The sequence below is a fragment of the Salmo salar genome, chromosome 13 (genome assembly GCF_965601325.2).
Source record: "Salmo salar chromosome 13, fSalSal1, whole genome shotgun sequence".
Classification (NCBI taxonomy): domain Eukaryota; kingdom Metazoa; phylum Chordata; class Actinopteri; order Salmoniformes; family Salmonidae; genus Salmo; species Salmo salar.
The window spans coordinates 44,650,907-44,670,742 of NC_138303.1; the positions used below are offsets into that span (position 1 = coordinate 44,650,907).

The 19,836-nt window shown below is 42.1% G+C and overlaps 2 protein-coding genes across 5 annotated transcripts in view; both read left to right on the forward strand.

Moving 5' to 3' along the window:
- Positions 1-441: 441 nt before the first annotated feature.
- Positions 442-15,946, forward strand: LOC106567033 (proton-transporting V-type ATPase complex assembly regulator TMEM9). 2 transcript variants are annotated; one of them, XM_014135839.3, is made up of 6 exons: positions 442-519; positions 907-1,064; positions 3,086-3,177; positions 8,049-8,157; positions 13,770-13,901; positions 14,223-15,946. In XM_014135839.3, the coding sequence occupies exons 2-6, from the start codon at positions 969-971 to the stop codon at positions 14,373-14,375; spliced, it is 582 nt and encodes a 193-aa protein (XP_013991314.1). In that variant the 5' UTR covers positions 442-519; positions 907-968; the 3' UTR covers positions 14,376-15,946. The 2 variants fall into 2 exon arrangements, with proteins under 2 accessions (XP_013991314.1, XP_013991313.1); XM_014135838.3 differs by having other exon boundaries at positions 449-552.
- A 1,270-nt stretch (positions 15,947-17,216) lies between these two features.
- LOC106567031 (dihydropyridine-sensitive L-type skeletal muscle calcium channel subunit alpha-1) overlaps positions 17,217-19,836 on the forward strand; it is a 48,573-nt gene continuing 45,953 nt past the window's right edge. For all 3 annotated transcript variants that reach the window (XM_014135835.3, XM_014135836.3, XM_014135837.3), the window contains exon 1: positions 17,217-17,813. In XM_014135835.3, the coding sequence (XP_013991310.3) occupies positions 17,617-17,813 (197 nt within the window). In that variant the 5' untranslated portion in view covers positions 17,217-17,616. The remainder of the gene's footprint in view (positions 17,814-19,836) is intronic.

A 19,836-nucleotide genomic window follows, 5' to 3' on the forward strand; every position in this document is an offset into this window, starting at 1 on the left:
AAAGAGAATGTCTGCGGTGGGGAATTGGTATTACCGAAAATAAATACAAAAACTTTGGCAGCCATGCCATTCTATAGAGTTTCTTCTACCTGTAAGATTTATGGGAAGATGATTCCATTTTATTAGACCTGCTTTCATATTGTTGAGTAATGTAATACAGTTTTCTTTATATATGACTCTATATGATATTGATATGACTACCAGGAAATGGAGCTATTGATCGGGTCAAGAAGAAGAAGCAGGGGTTAACCTTATACTTTCCACCAGAGTGAGAGAGGATACACCTTTTTAGTCAGAGGACACACATTTGTCAATAGATTACACACACTGGACTGAGGCTTTTTCCCAACAGACATCAAATTGCATGCAATGATGTACACAAATTGTATAATGCCAGGGATCCTAATAGGTCACACTTTTGTTTTATTCCAACCCAGTAGGTGGCGATAATGCGCCATTGAAGCTTGTTGCCAACAACGGTTAACACCACGGAAGAAGAAAATCTAAAGTCATCTTGTGGTATGTGCCAAGGAAATAAATAACGTTTCAAAGGTATTTACTAGCTAATAAGTATGTCGCTGGTGTGGTATTTTTTCTGTTTAGTTTGCAACATACACATATACATCAATGGCACGAATGTCTTCGACTTAGCTTCCGTTTTAAGCCCTGTTGACAGCCTGCTAGCTGTTACGTTCTATCAGATTACCGTTGACAGCAGTTGTAAATTAATTTGTTTATTTCAAAATGTAGCCAGAGAGAACATGTGGGAGACAACTTAATGGAATAATATGTAGTATCTAGCTATGTAACTAACAGCTATCCATGTAACTAACAGCTATCCTTGCTAAGACTTGCCATAAAGAGTGTGTTTGTGGGTGCGTGGGTGCCCTCTTCCTCCACATATAGGGTGGTGTTCTTCCTCCGGTCCAGGGTAAGGAGGTTGCTACCTGGCGGGTCTGTCTGTTAGTATGTCGTCCAGGAGAGAACAGAGTTCCAGGTCCCTTTTATTCGGCCTGCTGGTTGTACTGCTCAGTGACGCCATCTCCTTTGCACACGCTAGTAAGGTATATCAATTCCAGGACCATCAACTGTGGTGTGTTCTAGCCGGAGTCCCAGATCCGTTTCTGCTGTCTTGCAAATTCCGTTGCCGGCAACTTTTGAAGAAAGCTTCGAGTGATATTTGCTATTGTGAATTTCATTGCCCAATGGCACAACCCCTAGATGGGGGTCTGGGGGTCCTGTTGTAAAGCTAATTTCCTGCAATTCTACATATTCTGACATGGTTTAGGCCTATGACCAGAGTGGAAGATAATTTATTTTTGGACAACTGTTACTTTGAGTATGCACATTATTTTATTTTATTAAATAATTATTTGTCTGTTTGACACTTTATTCAGACAGTAATTAAATGAGATGGGGAGACAGGAAAATGGGAAGGTTGGATGCAGGGATTGATCCCTGTTCTCAGGTGGAAAGCTGAATGTGACGTGCCGGGGAGTGTTACCACTACACCAAAACTCTGCACAGTAAATACTGATATTAATGGTTAATGCCAGTGGGGAACCAAATCATAAGATTGTATTCTCCTTGTCCATAGACTTCTTTCAAGGTAAGGGCACAAACATTTTGTTATTTGGGTAAACTATCTCTTTAAAATAGGGCTGATAGAAAATCCTGCTTGCTCTCCAGGAGGGTTGGCCACCCCTGATGTTTCCCAAGTGCTGGGTGTTTGAAAATGTTCTTGTTATAACAATTAATTTCTCAAAATCACCCGACCTTCAATAAAAGTCTGATGAATTTCAATATTCTGTAGGTTTATTCCATCTAGTTTAATATCCTTTTCATTGTCTTACTCTGCATAGACGCAATATGTGTTTTATGAGTTGTGAGTCCCCCTAAAATGTCCAAAATGTTATTTGATCCCTGGAGCATATAGGATATAATATCCAGTGACTATTTGTATGACTTAGTCAAAACGGTCCATTGATGGCTGAAAAATACATTATTAATTTTCAAAGACCCAAGTAGGCATATCAGATTTCAAATATGTGATTACACTGGCAAAATAATGACGAAGTGGAATAATAAAATACGTGTGGGGAACAACAGTAGTGTTTTGCTGACAAGCACACTAATTAACCTATATTGTTGCTCATTGTTAAGAATGAGGATTGTTCCACTGATCAGACTAAATAAAGTAAATGGGTAATACGATCTCCTGAAGACAAGATGACATAAATCTACACCCTAACCAAATAATCTTTATATTTATTGTCCCCTCTGTAGCATAAAATCAGGTCACCCTACCGAAATTCCCTGCTAAAACATACTGTAGGTCTGTCTGCTGCTGCCTTTTTGTTGGCACAGCCTAAATGTCAATCACCAAACCAGGGGACAAATGCAAGTGTGGATTTAACACGCTGTCAAAAGGCTGCATTCTGCAATAGGGGCGGGAGCAACAGCAGCCTCATTTTGTTGACATTGTACATGAAACTGCGCTACCGTGCTACTATTTTTTCTAGTTATATATATATGGATAACGTTCTCTCTTTCCATTCAGTTCCACTCTAATCCTGAGGGGCGTTTCTTTAAAACATGCATCCAATCCACTTGATCCCTAACATAACTAGACCAATCCTATGCTTCAATGTTCCGCGGTTCACAGTGCTGTGGCGAGACAGGACGATGATAGAGGTTCCGCTCGTGATGTTAACCTGCAGGCGCAGATGCTCCGATTTCAAAACGATTTGGAGCACAGTTGAAAAGTTAATGCGCTGACTATAATGGACTAATTAGGGAAATAAAAGCAGTACTTTTCAATTACGTGAGATATTAGAGATGTGCCGTGAGAGCGTGAGAAGAGGGTCAAACGCCTGTGTCTCACAGCCAATGCGTAGGATTTGGCAACTCTGCATTGCTGTGATTGCCTATAGCGTTTGGCGTGACAAATGACAATGACAGCAATGGCGTTGACAAGACAGCACAAATAGATCTGGTATAAGCTAGTGTATAGGGCTACTACTGTCATTTCTTTGGTAATGCACATGTCACTGTATAGTAATAAGGAGCTTCTCTATATTCTCAGAGTTTTGAAGATGTGCGCTGCAAGTGTATCTGTCCACCCTACAGGAACATCACCGGACACATCTACAGCAGGAATGTCTCCCAGAAAGATTGGTGAGCGATTTTCTAGTGCATAACATGTGCATGCACATAATGCTGAATTCACAATCTAGTCTTCCAATCTAGGGGTGGTGGATTTCAAGTTCCATACCAAAAAAAACCCATCCTAGACCACTTTTACTCCACACACAGAGCTGCATACAAAGCTCTCCCCCGCCCTCCATTTGGCAAATCTGACCACAATTCTATCCTCCTGATTCCTGCTTACAAGTAAAAACTAAAGCAGGAAGTACCAGTGACTCGCTCAATACGTAAGTGGTCAGATGACGCGGATGTTACACTACAGGACTGTTTTGCTAGCACAGACTAGAATATGTTCCGGGATTCATCCAATGGCATTGAGGAATACACCACCTCAGTCATTGGCTTCATCAATAAGTGCATCGACGACGTCGTCCCAACAGTGACTGTACGTACATATCCTAACCAGAAGCCATGGATTACAGGCAGCATCCGCAACGAGCTAAAGACTAGAGCTGCCACTTTCAAGTAGCGGGAGACCAATCTGAACGCTGATAAGAAATCCCGCTATGCCCTCAGACGAACCATCAAACAAGCAAAGCGTCAATACAGGATTAAGATTGAATCCTACTACAACGGCTCTGACACTCGTCAGATGTGGCAGGGCTTGAAAACTATTACGGACTACAAAGGGAAACCCAGACGCGAGCTGCCCAGTGACTCGAGCCTACCAGACGAGCTAAATGCCTTTTATGCTTGATTCGAGGCAAGCAACACTGAAGCATGCACGAGAGCACCAGCTGTTTTGGATGACTGTGTGATAACGCTCTCGGTAGCCGACGTGAACAAAACCTTTAAACAGGTCAACATTTACAAAGCCGCTGGGCCAGACGGATTACCAGGACGTGTACTTAAAGCATGCGCGGAACAGCTGTCAAGTGTCTCCACTGACATTTTCAACCTCTCCCTGACCGAGTCTGTAATACCTACATGTTTCAAGCAAACCACCATTGTCCCTGTGCCCAAGGATGTGAAGGTAACCCGCCTAAATTATTACCACCCCGTGGCACTCATATCGGTAGCCATGAAGTGCTTTGAAAGGCTGGTCATGGCTCACATCAACAGCATCCTCCCGGACACCCTAGACCCACTCCAATTCACATACCGCCCCAACAGATCCACAGACGACGCAATCTCAATCGCACTCCACAATGCCCTTTCCCACCTGGACAAAAGGAACACCTACAGTTGAAGTCGGAAGTTTACATACACCTTAGCCAAATACATTTCACAATAGTAAAAATTCCCTGTCTTAGGTCAGTTAGGATCACACCTTTATTTTAAGAATGTGAAATGTCAGAATAATAGTTGAGAGAATGATTTAGAAGGGCTATATAAATACATTTGATTTGATGGTATCTCTGTGCATTCAAATTGCCATTGATGAAATGCATTTGTGTTCGATGTCCGTAGCTTATGCCTGCCCATACCATAACCCCACCGCCACCATGGGGCACTCTGTTCACAACGTTGACATCAGCAAACAGCTCCCCCCTACACAACGCCATACATGTGGTCTGCGGTTATGAGCCCTGTTGGAGGTACTGCCAAATTCTCTAAAACGACGTTGAAGGTGGCTTATGGTAGAGAAATGTTCTGTCAACAGCTCTGATGGACATTCCTGCAGTCAGCATGCCAATTGCATGCTCCCTCAAATCTTGAGACATGTGTTGTGTCACAAAACAGCACATTTTAGAGTGGCCTTTTATTGTCCCCAGCACAAAGTGCATCTGTGTAATTATCATGCTGTTTAATCAGCTTCTTGATATGCCACACCTGTCAACTGGATGGATTATCTTGGCAAAGGAGAAATGCTCACTAACAGGGATGTAAACAAATTTGTGCACAGAATTAGAGAGAAATACGTTTTTTGTGCATATGGAAAATTTCTAGGATCTTTTATTTCAGCTCATGAAACCAACACCTTACATGTTGCATGTATATTTTTGTACAATGTAGTTCTACACACAGACAGTGCTTTTAACATAGTGTTTTCAACTTACAGTTGAAGTCGGAAGTTTACATACACCTTGGCCAAATACATTTAAACTCAGTTTTTCACAATTCCTGACATTTAATCTTAGCAAAAATTCCCTGTCTTAGGTCAGTTAGGATCACCACTTTATTTTAAGCATGTGAAATGTCAGGATAACAGTAGAAAGAAGGATTTATTTCAGCTTTTATTTCTTTCATCACATTCCCAGTGGGTCAGAAGTTTACATGCACTCAATTAGTATTTGGTAGCATTGCCTTTAAATTGTTTAACTTGGGTCCAACATTTCGGGTAGCCTTCCACAAGCTTCCCACAATAAGTTGGGTGAATTTTGGCCCATTCCTCCTGACAGAGCTGGAGTAACTGAGTCAGGTTTGTACAGTTGTACTCCTTGCTCGCACACGCTTTTTCAGTTCTGCCCACAGATTTTCTATGTGATTGAGGTCAGGGCTTTGTGATGGCCACTCCAATACCTTGACTTTGTTGTCCTTAAGCCATTTTGTCACAACTTTGGAAGTATTCTTGGGGTCATTGTTCATTTGGAAGATCCATTTGTGACCAAGCTTTAACTCCCTGACTGATGTCTTGAGATGTTGCCTCAATATATCCACATAATTTTTCTGCCTCATGATGCCATCTATTTAGTGAAGTGCACCAGTCCCTCCTGCAGCAAAGCACCCCCCCACCATGAAGCTCCCACCCCCGTGCTTCACGGTTGGGATGGTGTTCTCCGGCTTGCAAGCCTCCCCCTTTTTCCTCCAAACATAACGATGGTCATTATGGCCAAACAGTTCTATTTTTGTTTCATCAGACCAGAGGACATTTCTCCAAAAAGTATGATCTTTGTCCCCATGTGCAGTTGCAAACCGTAGTCTGGCTTTCTTATGGCGGTTTTGGAGCAGAGGCTTCTTCCTTGCTGAGCGGCCTTTCAGGTTATGTTGATATTGAACTTTTTTTACTGTGGATATAGATAGTTTTGTACCTGTTTCCTCTAGCATCTTCACAAGGTCCTTTGCTGCTGTTCTGGGATTGATTTTTACTTTTCGCACCAAAGTACGTTCATCTCTAGGAGACAGAACGCGTCTCCTTCCTGAGCGGTATGACGGCTGCGTGGTCCCATGGTGTTTATACTTGTGTACTATTGTTTGTACAGATGAACGTGGTACCTTCAGGCATTTGGAAATTGCTCCCAAGGATGAACCAGACTTGTAGAGGTCTACAATATTTTTTCTGAGGTGTTGGCTGATTTATTTTGATTTTCCCATGATGTCAAGCAAAGAGGCAGTGAGTTTGAAGGTAGGCCTTGAAATACATCCACAGGTACATGTCCAATTCACTCAAATAATGTAAATTAGCCTATCAGAAGCTTCTAAAGCCATGACATTCTTTTCTGGAATTTTCCAAGCTGTTTAAAGGCACAGTCAACTTAATGTATGTAAACTTCTGACCCACTAGAATTGTGATACAGTGAATTATAAGTGAAATAATCTGACTGTAAACAATTGTTGGAAAACTTACTTGTGTCATGCATGAAGTAGATGTCCTAACCGACTTGCCAAAACTATAGTTTGTTAACAAGAAATGTGTGAAGTGGTTGAAAAACGAGTTTTAATGACTCCAACCTAGGTGTATGTAGACTTCTGACTTCAACTGTATGCGAGAATGCTGTTCATCGACTACATCTCAGCGTTCAACACCATAGTGCCCACGAAGCTCATCACTAAGCTAAGGACTCTGGGACTAAACACCTCCCTCTGCAACTGGATCCTGGACTTCCTGACGGGTCGCCCTCGGGTGGTAAGAGGAGGCAACAATATGTCTGCCACGTTGATCCTTAACACTGGGGCCCCTCAGGGGTGTGTACTTATTCCCCTCCTGTATTTCCTGTTCACCCACGACTGCGTGGTCAAACACGACTCCAACACCATCATTAAGTTTGCTGACGACACAACAGTGGTAGGCCAGATCACCGACAACGATGAGACAGCCTATAGGGAGGAGGTCAGAGAACTGTCAGTGTGGTGCCAGGACAACAACCTCTCCCTCAATGTGAGCAACCCCTCAGGAGACTGAAAAGATTTGGCATGGGCCCCCAGATCCTCAAAAGGTTCTACAGCTGCACCATCGAGAGCATCCTGACCGGTTGCATCACCGCCTGGTATGGCAACTGCTCGGCATTTGACCGTAAGGCGCTACAGAGGGTAGTGCGAACGGCCCAGTACATCATTGGGGCCAAGCTTCCTGACATCCAGGACCTATATACCAGGCAGTGTCAGAGGAAAGCCCAAATAATTGTCAAAGACTCCAGTCACCCAAGTTATAGACTGTTTTCTCTGCTACCGCACGGCAAGCGGTACCGGAGCGCCAAGTCTAGGACCAAAAGGCTCCTCAACAGCTTCTACCTCCAAGCCATTAGACTGCTGAACAATTCATAAAAATCGCCACCGGACAATTTACATTGACCCCCCCCCCCCTGTACACTGCTGCTGCTTGCTGTTTGTTTGTTACCTATGCATAGTCACTTCGCCCCCACCTACATGTACAGATTACCTCAACTATTGTGTTACTTTTCATTATTACTTTTTATTTTAGCCTACTTGGTAAATGCTTTCTTCTTCTTGAACTGCACTGTTGGTTAAGGACTTGTAAGTAAGCATTTCACGGTAAAGTCTACACTTGTTGTATTCGGCGCATGTGGCAAATAAAGTTTGATTTGATTTAAATGAATATATATTGGTTTGTTGTTTATGGTAGTCATGGAAAGGCTCAACTAAAAATGTAGACTACATCTTGGCCCAGTCCATAATGTCATCTTGGATCCATCATAATATGTTTATTTATCGGTCCCCAGTAAGTGCCTCCATGTGGTGGAGCCCATGCCAGTACCGGGCCATGATGTGGAGGCCTACTGTCTGCTGTGCGAGTGCAAGTATGAGGAACGCAGCAGCAACACCATCAAGGTACCGAGTCTGATCCTTCCACACAGTCCATCAACTGTTATTAACTCATGTTGGGTGTGGTTAAATTCCACGTGCCCATAGGGACAATTTTTGCCTCTTAAATAACTCTCCCGAGGTTAAGGGTCACCGATTGTAACTCAGCTATGGTGGTCTGGAAAGTGACTGCTAAGGACTTACTGTCCGCTTAGCAGATGGTTTATAGCCTTAAGTTATGTTATGGCATGTGCTGTGGCACTGGGAGAATGGAACAGATAAGGAAGCTTTTAGGGTTTTTTTTTGTTTATTTTTTGGGGGTTTATGTTAACCTCTCTGGGCTAGGGGGACGATATCGTCCCACCTACGCAACAGCCAGTGTAATCCCGTGGCGCGATATTCAAATACCTTAGAAATGCTATTACTTCAATTTCTCAAACATATGACTATTTTACACCATTTTAAAGACAAGACTCTCGTTAATCTAACCACACTGTCCGATTTCAAAAAGGCTTTACAACGAAAGCAAAACATTAGATTATGTCAGCAGAGTACCCAGCCAGAAATAATCAGACACCCATTTTTCAAGCTAGCATATAATGTCACATAAACCCAAACCACAGCTAAATGCAGCACTAACCTTTGATGATCTTACTACAAGACTACAAGACCATGGTGATTGCCTACGGAGCTGTGAAGGGAACGGCACCTCCATACCTTCAGGCTCTGATCAGGCCCTACACCCAAACAAGGGCACTGCGTTCATCCACCACTGGCCTGCTGGCCCCCCTACCTCTGAGGAAGCACAGTTCCCGCTCAGCCCAGTCAAAACTGTTCGCTGCTCTGGCACCCCAATGGTGGAACAAGCTCCCTCACGACGCCAGGACAGCGGAGTCAATCACCACCTTCCGGAGACACCTGAAACCCCACCTCTTTAAGGAATACCTAGGATAGGATAAAGTAATCCTTCTAACCCCCCCCCCCCCCCCCCCTTAAAATATTTAGATGCACTATTGTAAAGTGGTTGTTCCACTGGATATCATAAGGTGAATGCACCATTTTGTAAGTCGCTCTGGATAAGAGCGTCTGCTAAATGACTTAAATGTAAATGTAAATGTAATGTAAATGATCTTCATCAGATGACAATCCTAGGACATTATGTTATACATGCATGTTTTGTTCAATCAAGTTCATATTTATATCAAAAAACAGCTTTTTACATTAGCATGTGACGTTCAGAACTAGCATACCCCCCGCAAACTTCCGGTGAATTTACTAAATTACTCACGATAAACGTTCACAAAAAACATAACAATTATTTTAAGAATTATAGATACAGAACTCCTTTATGCACTCGCTATGTCCGATTTTAAAATAGCTTTTCGGTGAAAGCACATTTTGCAATATTCTGAGTAGATAGCCCGGCATCACAGGGCTAGCTATTTAGACACCCACCAAGTTTAGCCCTCACCAAAGTCAGATTTACTATAAGAAAAATGTTATTACCTTTGCTGTTCTTCGTCAGAATGCACTCCCAGGACTTCTACTTCAATAACAAATGTTGGTTTGGTTCAAAATAATCCATAGTTATATCCAAATATCGGCGTTTTGTTCGTGCGTTCAAGACACTATCCGAAAGGGTAAAGAAGGGTGATGCGCCCGACGCGTTTCGTGACAAAAAAATTCTAAATATTCCATTACCGTACTTCGAAGCATGTCAACCGCTGTTTAAAATCAATTTTTATGCCATTTTTCTCGTAAAAAAGCGATAATATTCCAACCGGGAAACCGTGTTTTAGTACAAAGAGAGAGAAAATAAAAACATGGGGTCGCCTCGTGCACGCGCCTCGGTCTCATTGTCCTCTGATAGACCACTTACCAAAGGCGCTAATGTTTTTCAGCCAGGGGCTGCAATGACATCATTCAGCTTTTTCCCGGGTTCTGAGAGCCTATGGGAGCCGTAGGAAGTGTCACGTTACAGCAAAGATCCTAAGTTTTCAATAAAAAGAGTCAAGAAGCCCAAGGAATGGTCAGAGAGGGCACTTCCTGTACAGAATCTTCTCAGGTTTTTGCCTGCCATATGAGTTCTGTTATACTCACAGACACCATTCAAACAGTTTTAGAAACTTTAGGGTGTTTTCTATCCAAAGCCAATAATTATATGCATATTCTAGTTTCTGGGCAGTAGTAATAACCAGATTAAATCGGGTACGTTTTTTATCAGGCCGTACAAAAACTGACCCGCTCCCTTAACAGGTTTTAAGGACTCTCTGGAGAACGTTTCTGTCTTCACCTCCTTTTGTGCACAATTGTTTTATGAAACCTTTGAAATACAGTCGTGGTTCACTTTATGCTTTGAATCCAGCGTTTCCACACCTGAGCAACCAAAGATTCCCAACTGGGGTATAAACTGACAGGGGGTAATGCTAAAGAGGAAATGGTAGAGGAGGATGGTGTTCAAAACCATGACTAAAATAATACATTCACTGACTGTCCATACAGCATATACTGTATGTAAGGCCCGACTCTAATTGTAAATACCAGATTGTACTGAAATGCACGCTTTTTTTATTTACACCTCAATGTTTATCAGTAAAATTCATTACAATTTCATTAAGGTATGTGATGGCCGAATGTTGTGTATTATGGCTGGTTTGCTGGTAACTGATGTTGTGCATTATGGCTGGTTTGCTGGTAACTGATGTTGTACGTTATGGCTGGTTTACTGGTAAATGATGTTGTACGTTATGGCTGGTTTACTGGTAACTGATGTTGTACGTTATGGCTGGTTTACTGGTAACTGTAAGTGTAGTAGAAGGTTCCACTACTCAGACCACGTTACGCTGTGGGTGCCAGAGCGGAGCTTAGTGGTACAGGTTCCCAGGTGGTCATCGAAGTTCAGGTCCTTCTCCCAGATCTCAAACTTCATAAAAGCCCTGGATGCCACATTTAGAAAGTTGAATACGGTACTCCAGGATGGGTTTTGAGTATGCTTGTGCCAGTTTGTCATGCCACCACACCAAACCTTGACATAGGGGTCAGAGGTAATTACCAGTAGGGTCCCCTCTAAGGCCACTAGCATACAGGCCTGATCGTTTGCACCATGGACGCCAGCCAGCATACAGAGAAACAGCAGTCTCAAGGACAGGGAGAGGGAGGAGGCCATGGGGGCGGGGGGGGGTCAAAAATGTTACCATGACAACAGGATGACCCTACTTAAGCCACGTGGGTCAGAAAAAACCTGAGTCAATTCGCAAACAGTTTTCACTAGTGATGGAGGAAAAAAATGTATTTGGTTACATATCGCAATATTATTTTGGACAATATTATATCAATACTTTGAGTCAAAGTATTGATTTCCCCCTCCCCAAAATGATGATGATAATAATAATAATTTTGCTAGCTAGCGCTAGTTGGCTGTACCTGCGCCAAAACTCCTGTGTTTTTCATCCTATAGCTTGTTTAGAACATCAATAAAATGACAGTATCGAATCACAACACATCGAAAATCTTGAGAATCGCTATACATATCGTATCGTCACCAAAGTTTTGTGATTATATTGTATCACGAGTTCCATTCGCAATTCCCAGCCCTAGTCTTCACAGAGAAGAGTAGATACAAATAAATAAATAAGTCCACTACATTCCTAAAGAAAATATGTACTTTCTACTCAATACATTATCTCTGACACCCAAAAGTACTCGTTACGTTTTGAATGCTTAGCAGCACAGGGAAATGGTCTAATTCACGCACTTATCAAGAGAGAATCTCCATCCCTACTGCATCTAATCTGGCGGACTCATTAAACACAAATGCTTTGTTTGTAAATGATGTCTGTGTGTTGGAGTGTGCCGCTGGCTATCCATACATTTTTTAAAATTGGTTTGGTTAGTATAAGGAATTTGAAATTATTTATACTTTCACTTTTAATACTTAAGTATATTTTAGCAATTACATTTACTTTTGATACTTAAGTATATTTAAAACCAAATACTTTGACCTTTACTCAAGTAGGATTTTACTGGGTGACTTTGCTTTTACTTGTCATTTTTCTATTAAGGTATCTTTACTTTTACTCAAGTATGACAATTGGGTACTTTTCCCACCACGGAATACTCACCTTCGATGGCCACTGGCATGCTGGAGAAGTGTGCTCTTCTACGGATGAATAGACAGCATGTATGGCCTCGTGTGGGCGAGCGGTTTGCTGATGTCAACGTTGTGAACAGAGTGCCCCGTGGACAGCAATTAGAATGCACAGAGATACCGTGACAAGATCCAGAGGGCCACTGTCGTGCCATTCATACGCCGCCATCCATCACCTTATGTTTCAGCATGATAATGCACGGCCTTGTGACGCAAGGATCTGTACACAATTCCTGGAAGCTGAAAATGTCCCAGTTCTTCCATGACCTGCGTACTCACCAGACATGTCACCCATTGAGCATGTGTATGGATCGACAGCGTATTCCAGTTCCCGCCAATATGTGGAGATGTGTCGGGCTGCAAATGGTGGTCACACCACATACTGAATGGTTTTCCGATCCACGCCCCTACCTTTTTTTTAAGGTATCTGTGACCAACAAATGCATGTCTGTATTCCCAGTCATGTAAAATCCATAGATTAGGGCCTAATTTATTTATTTCAATTGACTGATTTCCTTATGAACTGTAACTTTAATCTTTGAAATAGATGAAGGTTGCATTTTATATTTTTATTCATTTTAATTTGGTAACAGAATTTTGAGTTTAATCACTTAATTCCAAATATATATTAGTAAAAGCACTGTAACTAATTGGTAGACCTACCTTTACTTTTTATATCTGTGAACTTTCATTATACATCTGAACTTTCATTATTGTTCACCTAATACCTTTTTTGCACTATTGGTTAGAACCTGTAAGTAAGCATTTCACTGTAAGGTCTACACCTGTTGTATTCGGCGCACGTGACAAATAAACTTTGATTTGATTTTGCTCCCTCATGAAGGAGAGAAATTAGAAAATATCTTTGGTAATGGAATTTCAAGCCACAGGGCAATGTTTTTTAAACTTCCACAAGGTAAATAATTTATCCTAAACTAAATATAACTGTTGATATTATTTGGCAGGGGTCTTTAGGTCAACAGTCATGTGTTTTGATGTATTTCTAATACTTATTAAGACTTTTTCTGGTAGATGTTTTCTAAGACCCTTTTCCATCTGACCAGAAATCAAAACCTTTGCATGTTCCTAATATTTAGGATAGAAAATAGCTGCTAAAATGTATATATGCCTTAATTTCAACAACAAAAAATATCTAGACTCTTAACTTTAATTTGACACTAGATTTGACATGCTCCTATGCAGTTCACATGTTTGTGTTCATGGGTCATTTTACTTCTTTTAAAAAAAAATTTTTTACATGCCATGCCTTTTTAGATACTGTATTTGCCAATAATGTTTATAATAAATTATATATTTATAATATAGAAATGTGTGAAATATCCCTCTCCCTCTGCTTTTTTTGTAATAATACATATTTTCTTCTCTTTGTATTCCTGCATATGTTTTAATGTTTGTCTTTGCATTTCAGAAAGCAGCCAAAGGCCTTGTCTACCGAACGTTAATCAAAGCTGCATTATATCCTCTGTCCCAGGTGACCATCCTCATCTACCTGTCAGTGGTGGGCTCCCTCCTACTCTACATGTTGTTCCTGCTGCTGGTTGACCCTCTGATCCGTAAACATGACCCCTACATCCAGCCCCTTCACAACGAAGAGGACTCTGAGGTAATACACATAGGCACACACAAATGAATGAGTTACTTTAACTCTTTGAATTTTGGAAGGTCAGCTATATACAGGAGCTCTTTTTCCATTTATCAGTTGTAGAGTGCCAGCTTTGCTCTTCCACACAGTCACCACACAGAGGGATCATAAACTCACATTACCTATCAGTTAAGCTTTGTGCTTTGATGATGATAGTTCTCTCTGATACCACTAAGTTTTGTTGAGGTCAACCGGGGAAGGTCAACAGGTGAAGAACACAGGAGTGTGTGTGACGTCCTGTGTCTGTAACGTCCTGTGCTCTGTCTCTGTCTCCCCTCACAGGACATGCGGCCGCAGCCTGAGGGTGCCAGTGCTGCTCAGGGAGGCAGAAGTAACACGGTACTGGAGAGGGTAGAGGGGGCACAGCAGCGGTGGAAAAAGCAGGTCCAGGAACAGCGCAAGACTGTCTTTGACCGACACAAGATGCTTAGTTAAACCCCAATGGCTGACTTCAGATCAGAGAGCTAGTCACCTCCTGAGCTTTGTCCACTGCTGCTGTTATACTGTCATTAGCTACTTCGTTATTGTCCAGGATTTCAATTCCTTTGCCATTTCAATACATTCCCAGCACCTTTAGGACAGTTTATGTACAGTAATGCTGTTTGGAATGATGGCTGGCCCAATTGTCCTTTGTTTCCAAAATGATGGTTGTAGTCATGATTCCAAAGCTAAAGAATACAGATGTGATAGATGTGTACCAAATGAGCAGTATAACAAAACAGCATAATGCAAGTTCCATCTTCATCTCTGCATCATACACTGAGTGTACAAAACATTAAGAACACCTGTTCTTTCCATGACACAGACTGACCAGGTGAATCCAGGTGAAAGCTATGATCCCTTATTGATGTCACTTGTTAAATCCACTTCAATCAGTGTAGATGAAGGGATGGAGACAGTTTTAAAGAAGGATTTTTAAGCCTCGAGACAATTGGGACATCGATTGTGTGTGCGCCATTCAGACGGTGAATGGGCAAGACAAAAGATTTGTGCCTTTAAACGGTAGTAGGTGCCAGGCGCACCAGTTTGTGTCAAAAACTGCAACGCGGCTGGGTTTTTCACACTTAACAGTTTCCCAAAGGACATCCAGCCAACTTGACACATCTGTGGGAAGCATAGGAGTCAACATAGGGGGCAACAACTCAATATTAGGAAAGTGTTCCTAATGTTTGTTATACTCGGTGTATACCGTTAAAGGAAACTGGATATGTTGCAATGACGTCATAAAAAAATAAGCTTGAAAAAATAGGACTGATTCAGAATGTCTTAATATGCTTAAGCTCCTTTAAATATATATATATCCAACCCTCATTGTAGCATTGTTGTGTTGTGAAGCTACCTCAGTACCTCAGTTTTATTAAGCCTTGTAATAATGAGTCATGGTTTTGCCGACTTTGTTTTGAGAGACTCTGAAGTGGCGACTTGGGTTTATTGAAACCTCTGAGGTAGCTGAACGTGAATGGCTTGGCTTGTAACGCTCTCTTATAATGTAGTTATTAACTGTAGAATCACTGGTTAACGGGTTTTGGAATTACTGGAATGCCAAATGGCTTCGAATGATTCCAGAGTGGAATATTGCGGTCAGTTGGATTGACTCTCACATTATTAGCGAGGACTGATACTCTGTGCAGGGTGGGGGGGGGATTTCCATTCACAAGGTGGCGTTTTGCTGGCCTGCTTTTACTCAGATATACATGTTACGGAATGATGAAGATGTCTGTTGAATTATTATTTCTTAATGTATTTTTTAGCTGTTGTATTTAAATGCAGATGCACTCTTTTTTTTTGAAATTGACGTTGTTTTGAATATAATTTTCATCATGTGAAAATGATCGGCCTGTATGTTGATTTTTTAAGACATCGACTGATACGTTTGAATCGGTTGTTACATTTGTTTATTACAGTTATCATATCTTGCACTGTTGAAAGAATGTCTGTTTGATGTAATTGTCTACATCATGCTTGGAAAACAATAATAAATAAAAAAAATCCCTTGGTTGAGCTTATATTTATCCTGTTGAAGTTATTTGGTGAAATCTGTGTAAAATAGTTTGAAGCCGCTTTTGTCTTCATTCATGATGTCAGAGCCCTTGTTGTCGCTTGCATTGCTTACCGCCTTTTTCTGAAGCCGTAGGCCTCGTCTTCTGTTGTGCTTGTATTACTTATGACCACTAGATGGCAACACATCATTTGGTATTTTATATAGGCCTATCTATGTTAGCTGGGCCTGGGGGGAAAATACTTCAAAGAACATAATTACCAACCGCACATTTTGTTAACAGAACACTTAGCTTAGTCCTTTTTAACAACATTGCAGTAGCTAGAGGACTTGTGATAAGCTGTTTCACAGCCTTTATGATTAACCTTACAAGTTTAAATTAAACGCTTGTGTGTTGTAGTGTTTTTTTTTGTTTGGTATAGGAAGTTACATGTCGTGAATGGTATTCTTTTGATGCAGTTTAGACATGCCACCTGCCCTATCCTGGAGAGGGTTTCTGGTGTCGAGATCAATGTCAAACAGGTAAATATGTTGTGTAACACTTCAGAGAAATCATGACAACATGAAGACTCTTAATCGTCGCTAATTGTCCTATTCCCTATATATCGCACTACTGTTGGCCAGGGCCCTGGTCAAAACTAGCGCACTAAATAGGGAGTGAGGTGGCATTTGGGATGTATCCTTTGTGTTCCTGCCTGCCAACTCACTGTACTGTTCAGATGAAGAATGTTTATACTGTAGACTAGTTTGGGTTGGTACTATGGTATAAACACTCTCCTCCATCTGCACTGTGTCACAGAAGCACAACAAGTCAGCCTGCCCTGGCCGCTGAAGGCAAGAAAGAACATCCACGCCTCTTTTCCTCCCTCTCTCCTCCCTCTTTTCTCTTGTTTTTCATGTGTTCAGACAATGCTGCTACAAGTAGCTCCTTCCTGCCTCCCTCTCTTTCCTCTTCTTCATGTTCACAGATTAGTGTCTTCTTTAGATCTCTAGTCGGTAGGGGGACAACTGCACACTTTCTGTCTCGCTTGGGGACAGGCTGTTTTTTTCTGCTGCCCCAGGAGGACTTCCTCTACCCTGACTGATCGTGCTTCCCCCTTCCTTCCTTGTGCACACCGTCCCCCACGCCCTCACCCCCCAAAACCCCCTTAGCTTCCCCTACACCCTCCTCAGCCACCTTCCAACCCCCCCACCCCCGCTGTCATTCCCCTGACCCTCCACCTCCAGCCTGTTAGCCATCCCCAAGCTTGGCTACAGTCAGTCCGTCGTTAGCGCTCTATATTTAAATCAGGGAGGCGGCCGGGCCAACTGCTGTTCTTCAAGCAGCTCACAGACAACTCCTCTAAGTTTTCCTCTCCTGGTCTGGTGCATTTTTTTCCTCTAACAGGAGCCTGGGCCAAGTGGATAACTCTGTCCTGTCCCTGTTCCTGTGGCTCTGAGAGAGCGAGAGCGAGACAGAGTCAGGAGGACAGAGAGAAGGAGAGAGAGGGAAGAGCACAGAACTGAGGACCTAAGGATTGTGGAAGTTCTGGAACTTAAGTGGGGGCCACAGTGGAGTCACAACACAAAGTTGTGTAGCAGATACAACCGTTTCTGGAATATTTGGTGGTGATTAGAGGAGAGGACGTATCTTTCCAGGATTTAGAAGCTTTGTCCCGGGCGGGACAGTAGGACAGTATGGCAGCCAACGGTGAGCCGGCGATGGCTGCGTTGACATCGTTCATCATGAACGAAGATGAGCTGAAGAGGAAGCAGAGGGAGAAGTTGAAGAAGATGCAGGCGACGGGGGGTAACCCTCGCCCCGCCCGATCCCTCTTCTTCTTCACTCTCACAAACCCCTTCAGAAAAGCCTGCATTAACATCGTAGAGTGGAAGTATCCTTTATGGGACCACACAGTACACAGAAATGCATGCGCACACACACGCATCCTGCGCTCTTTAACACAATCCTGACTCTTGCTCTTTGGTTCTGTTGAAGAAATGTTCCGTGTGACTTATTTAAGTGATAATGCCCGAGAAGCCCGGTGTTTGTTGGATATGTTGGCACGGGTGTTGTTAGACCCGAGACGAAGCCGAGCGTTATACTCTCTGTATGCTCTCTACTCATGTCATGCCTATATTCTCTGCAGAACATTTGTGTGCTTGGTGGTTGAACCTTCTATTCTACAGTATCACTCTCGTTTGGACATTTCAGAGACTTTAAATGTGTTACTTGCCAAATGTTTTTTTTTAGACCAAGCACATATGCAAAACCAATCTGCCTGCTTGCCATGCTAAAAGTGTACGGATAGTTGAACAGGGAACTTCCCAGCTGGTGCATTTAGTTCCCAAGCGCAGCCATGTCTATAATCATCTTTTACATCTCTGTTGAGGAACTGCTGTAGGTGTTAAAACTCTTGTTATGCACCCTGCCTGGGTTGCCCACCCAGAGTCTATGTGAAATATTTAACCCCAGTCTTTTCACTGTCCAGGGTGCTTGTCCACGGGTTAACCCTGCACGATTTAAAAAACCCAACAGTTAATGAAAAGTGTCTGGCTGACTTGGCTGCTTTTATGTGGAAAGAGCATTGTTGAATTGTTAGGGCACAGTTAGCCCATAGATATATATTTTACCAGTATCATATAGTTGAGTACCCATAATATCTACTGTATTATATACGGTGTTGTATATGGTATCTACTGTATTATTGGATGCACTTTCAAATTGCCATGTTCTAAGCTGAGGGGCTTTCCCACCCATTCTAGTTATTCTATGTCTATGACAGTTAGCTTGATCCTGAAGACAGGTTGTTGAAGGATGTTTTCCTACTCTGGGGTTTCCACCCTGTTTTCGGATCAGTCTCGCATACTATAGCTGTCTGCTGGTTATACATTGGTAAAAACATTTCATCTAGATTTCATCTAGTATTTGTCGACACTATTTCTCCTGGCCAGAGGCAAAGGCTTGTCTTCAGTTCAGAACTTTTGATGGTGGAGATGGAGATTGTTATTTATTGGATCCACTGCTTGTTTCCATCATAGATTATGGTTTGTAAGATGATTTGCCAATTGACAGGATGTCCTGTTCATAGATTAAAGATAGCACCTACTTTTGTTTTTCTGCAGGCATGTTCTGGCATTGTCAGTTGTTAGGATGAAACATCCTCTGAACGTTCAACCGTAAAAAGAGAGAGATTGATTGTTTACACATCGCTTTGTGCTCACAGAATCCAGGCCTCAGGTACTCAGAGCAGAAGAATGTTCTAGAAATAGAAGGTAAAAATATACACTCTTTACAACACTTGTAAAATTGACTTTTCCTATGTGCCACACACAACGAGACTGACCTTAGTAATTCATCAACATAGGCAAAAATGTAACTTGGGGCTTATTTGAGTTTGTGTTAAGTGTGTTTAAAAGGTTTGATAATATTCTGGGCTGGTGGTCAGTAGTGCAGCTGTCCTGTGGCATCACACTGAGACACTGCTGCTGAGCTGGCAGGGGATTTCTGACATAGCTCCCCTTAGAGGTGGGAATGAGCAGGGTGGGCAGGATTGGCAGATTCATGGTCCGTTTATATTCGTTTTTATTTTCAATTCAGTTTCGTTTTAGTTTTCAGACCTGATTTGCTAGTTTTTATTTAGTTGAAGTTTTATGAAAAACATTTATTTCATTTTTATATTTTTTTAGTTTCAGTTAGGGACAGAAAGCATGCGTGGGAGGCTAGAAGCCATTGGTGTTGTATAGTTTTTGTGTTTTTTGGGATGTCACTTTTTGCCACTGGGGACAGTAATACATAAGATGATGGTTCAGGTCCAACTTTATATGAACAAAGTGATTGATGACGTCACACCATTAATTCCTATGTGAAGACTCAATGGCCAATTTGAAGCTCAGGAAGTCGGTTTTAGTTTGCTA

Excerpts from the sequence above, each read along its gene's own strand:
- LOC106567033 (XM_014135839.3), top strand. The coding sequence starts at position 969 with ATGTCGTCCAGGAGAGAACAGAGTTCCAGGTCCCTTTTATTCGGCCTG. Across the intron at positions 3,178-8,048 it reads AATGTCTCCCAGAAAGATTG|TAAGTGCCTCCATGTGGTGG; the intron begins GTGAGCGATTTT and ends ATCGGTCCCCAG. Across the intron at positions 8,158-13,769 it reads GCAGCAGCAACACCATCAAG|GTGACCATCCTCATCTACCT; the intron begins GTACCGAGTCTG and ends CCTCTGTCCCAG.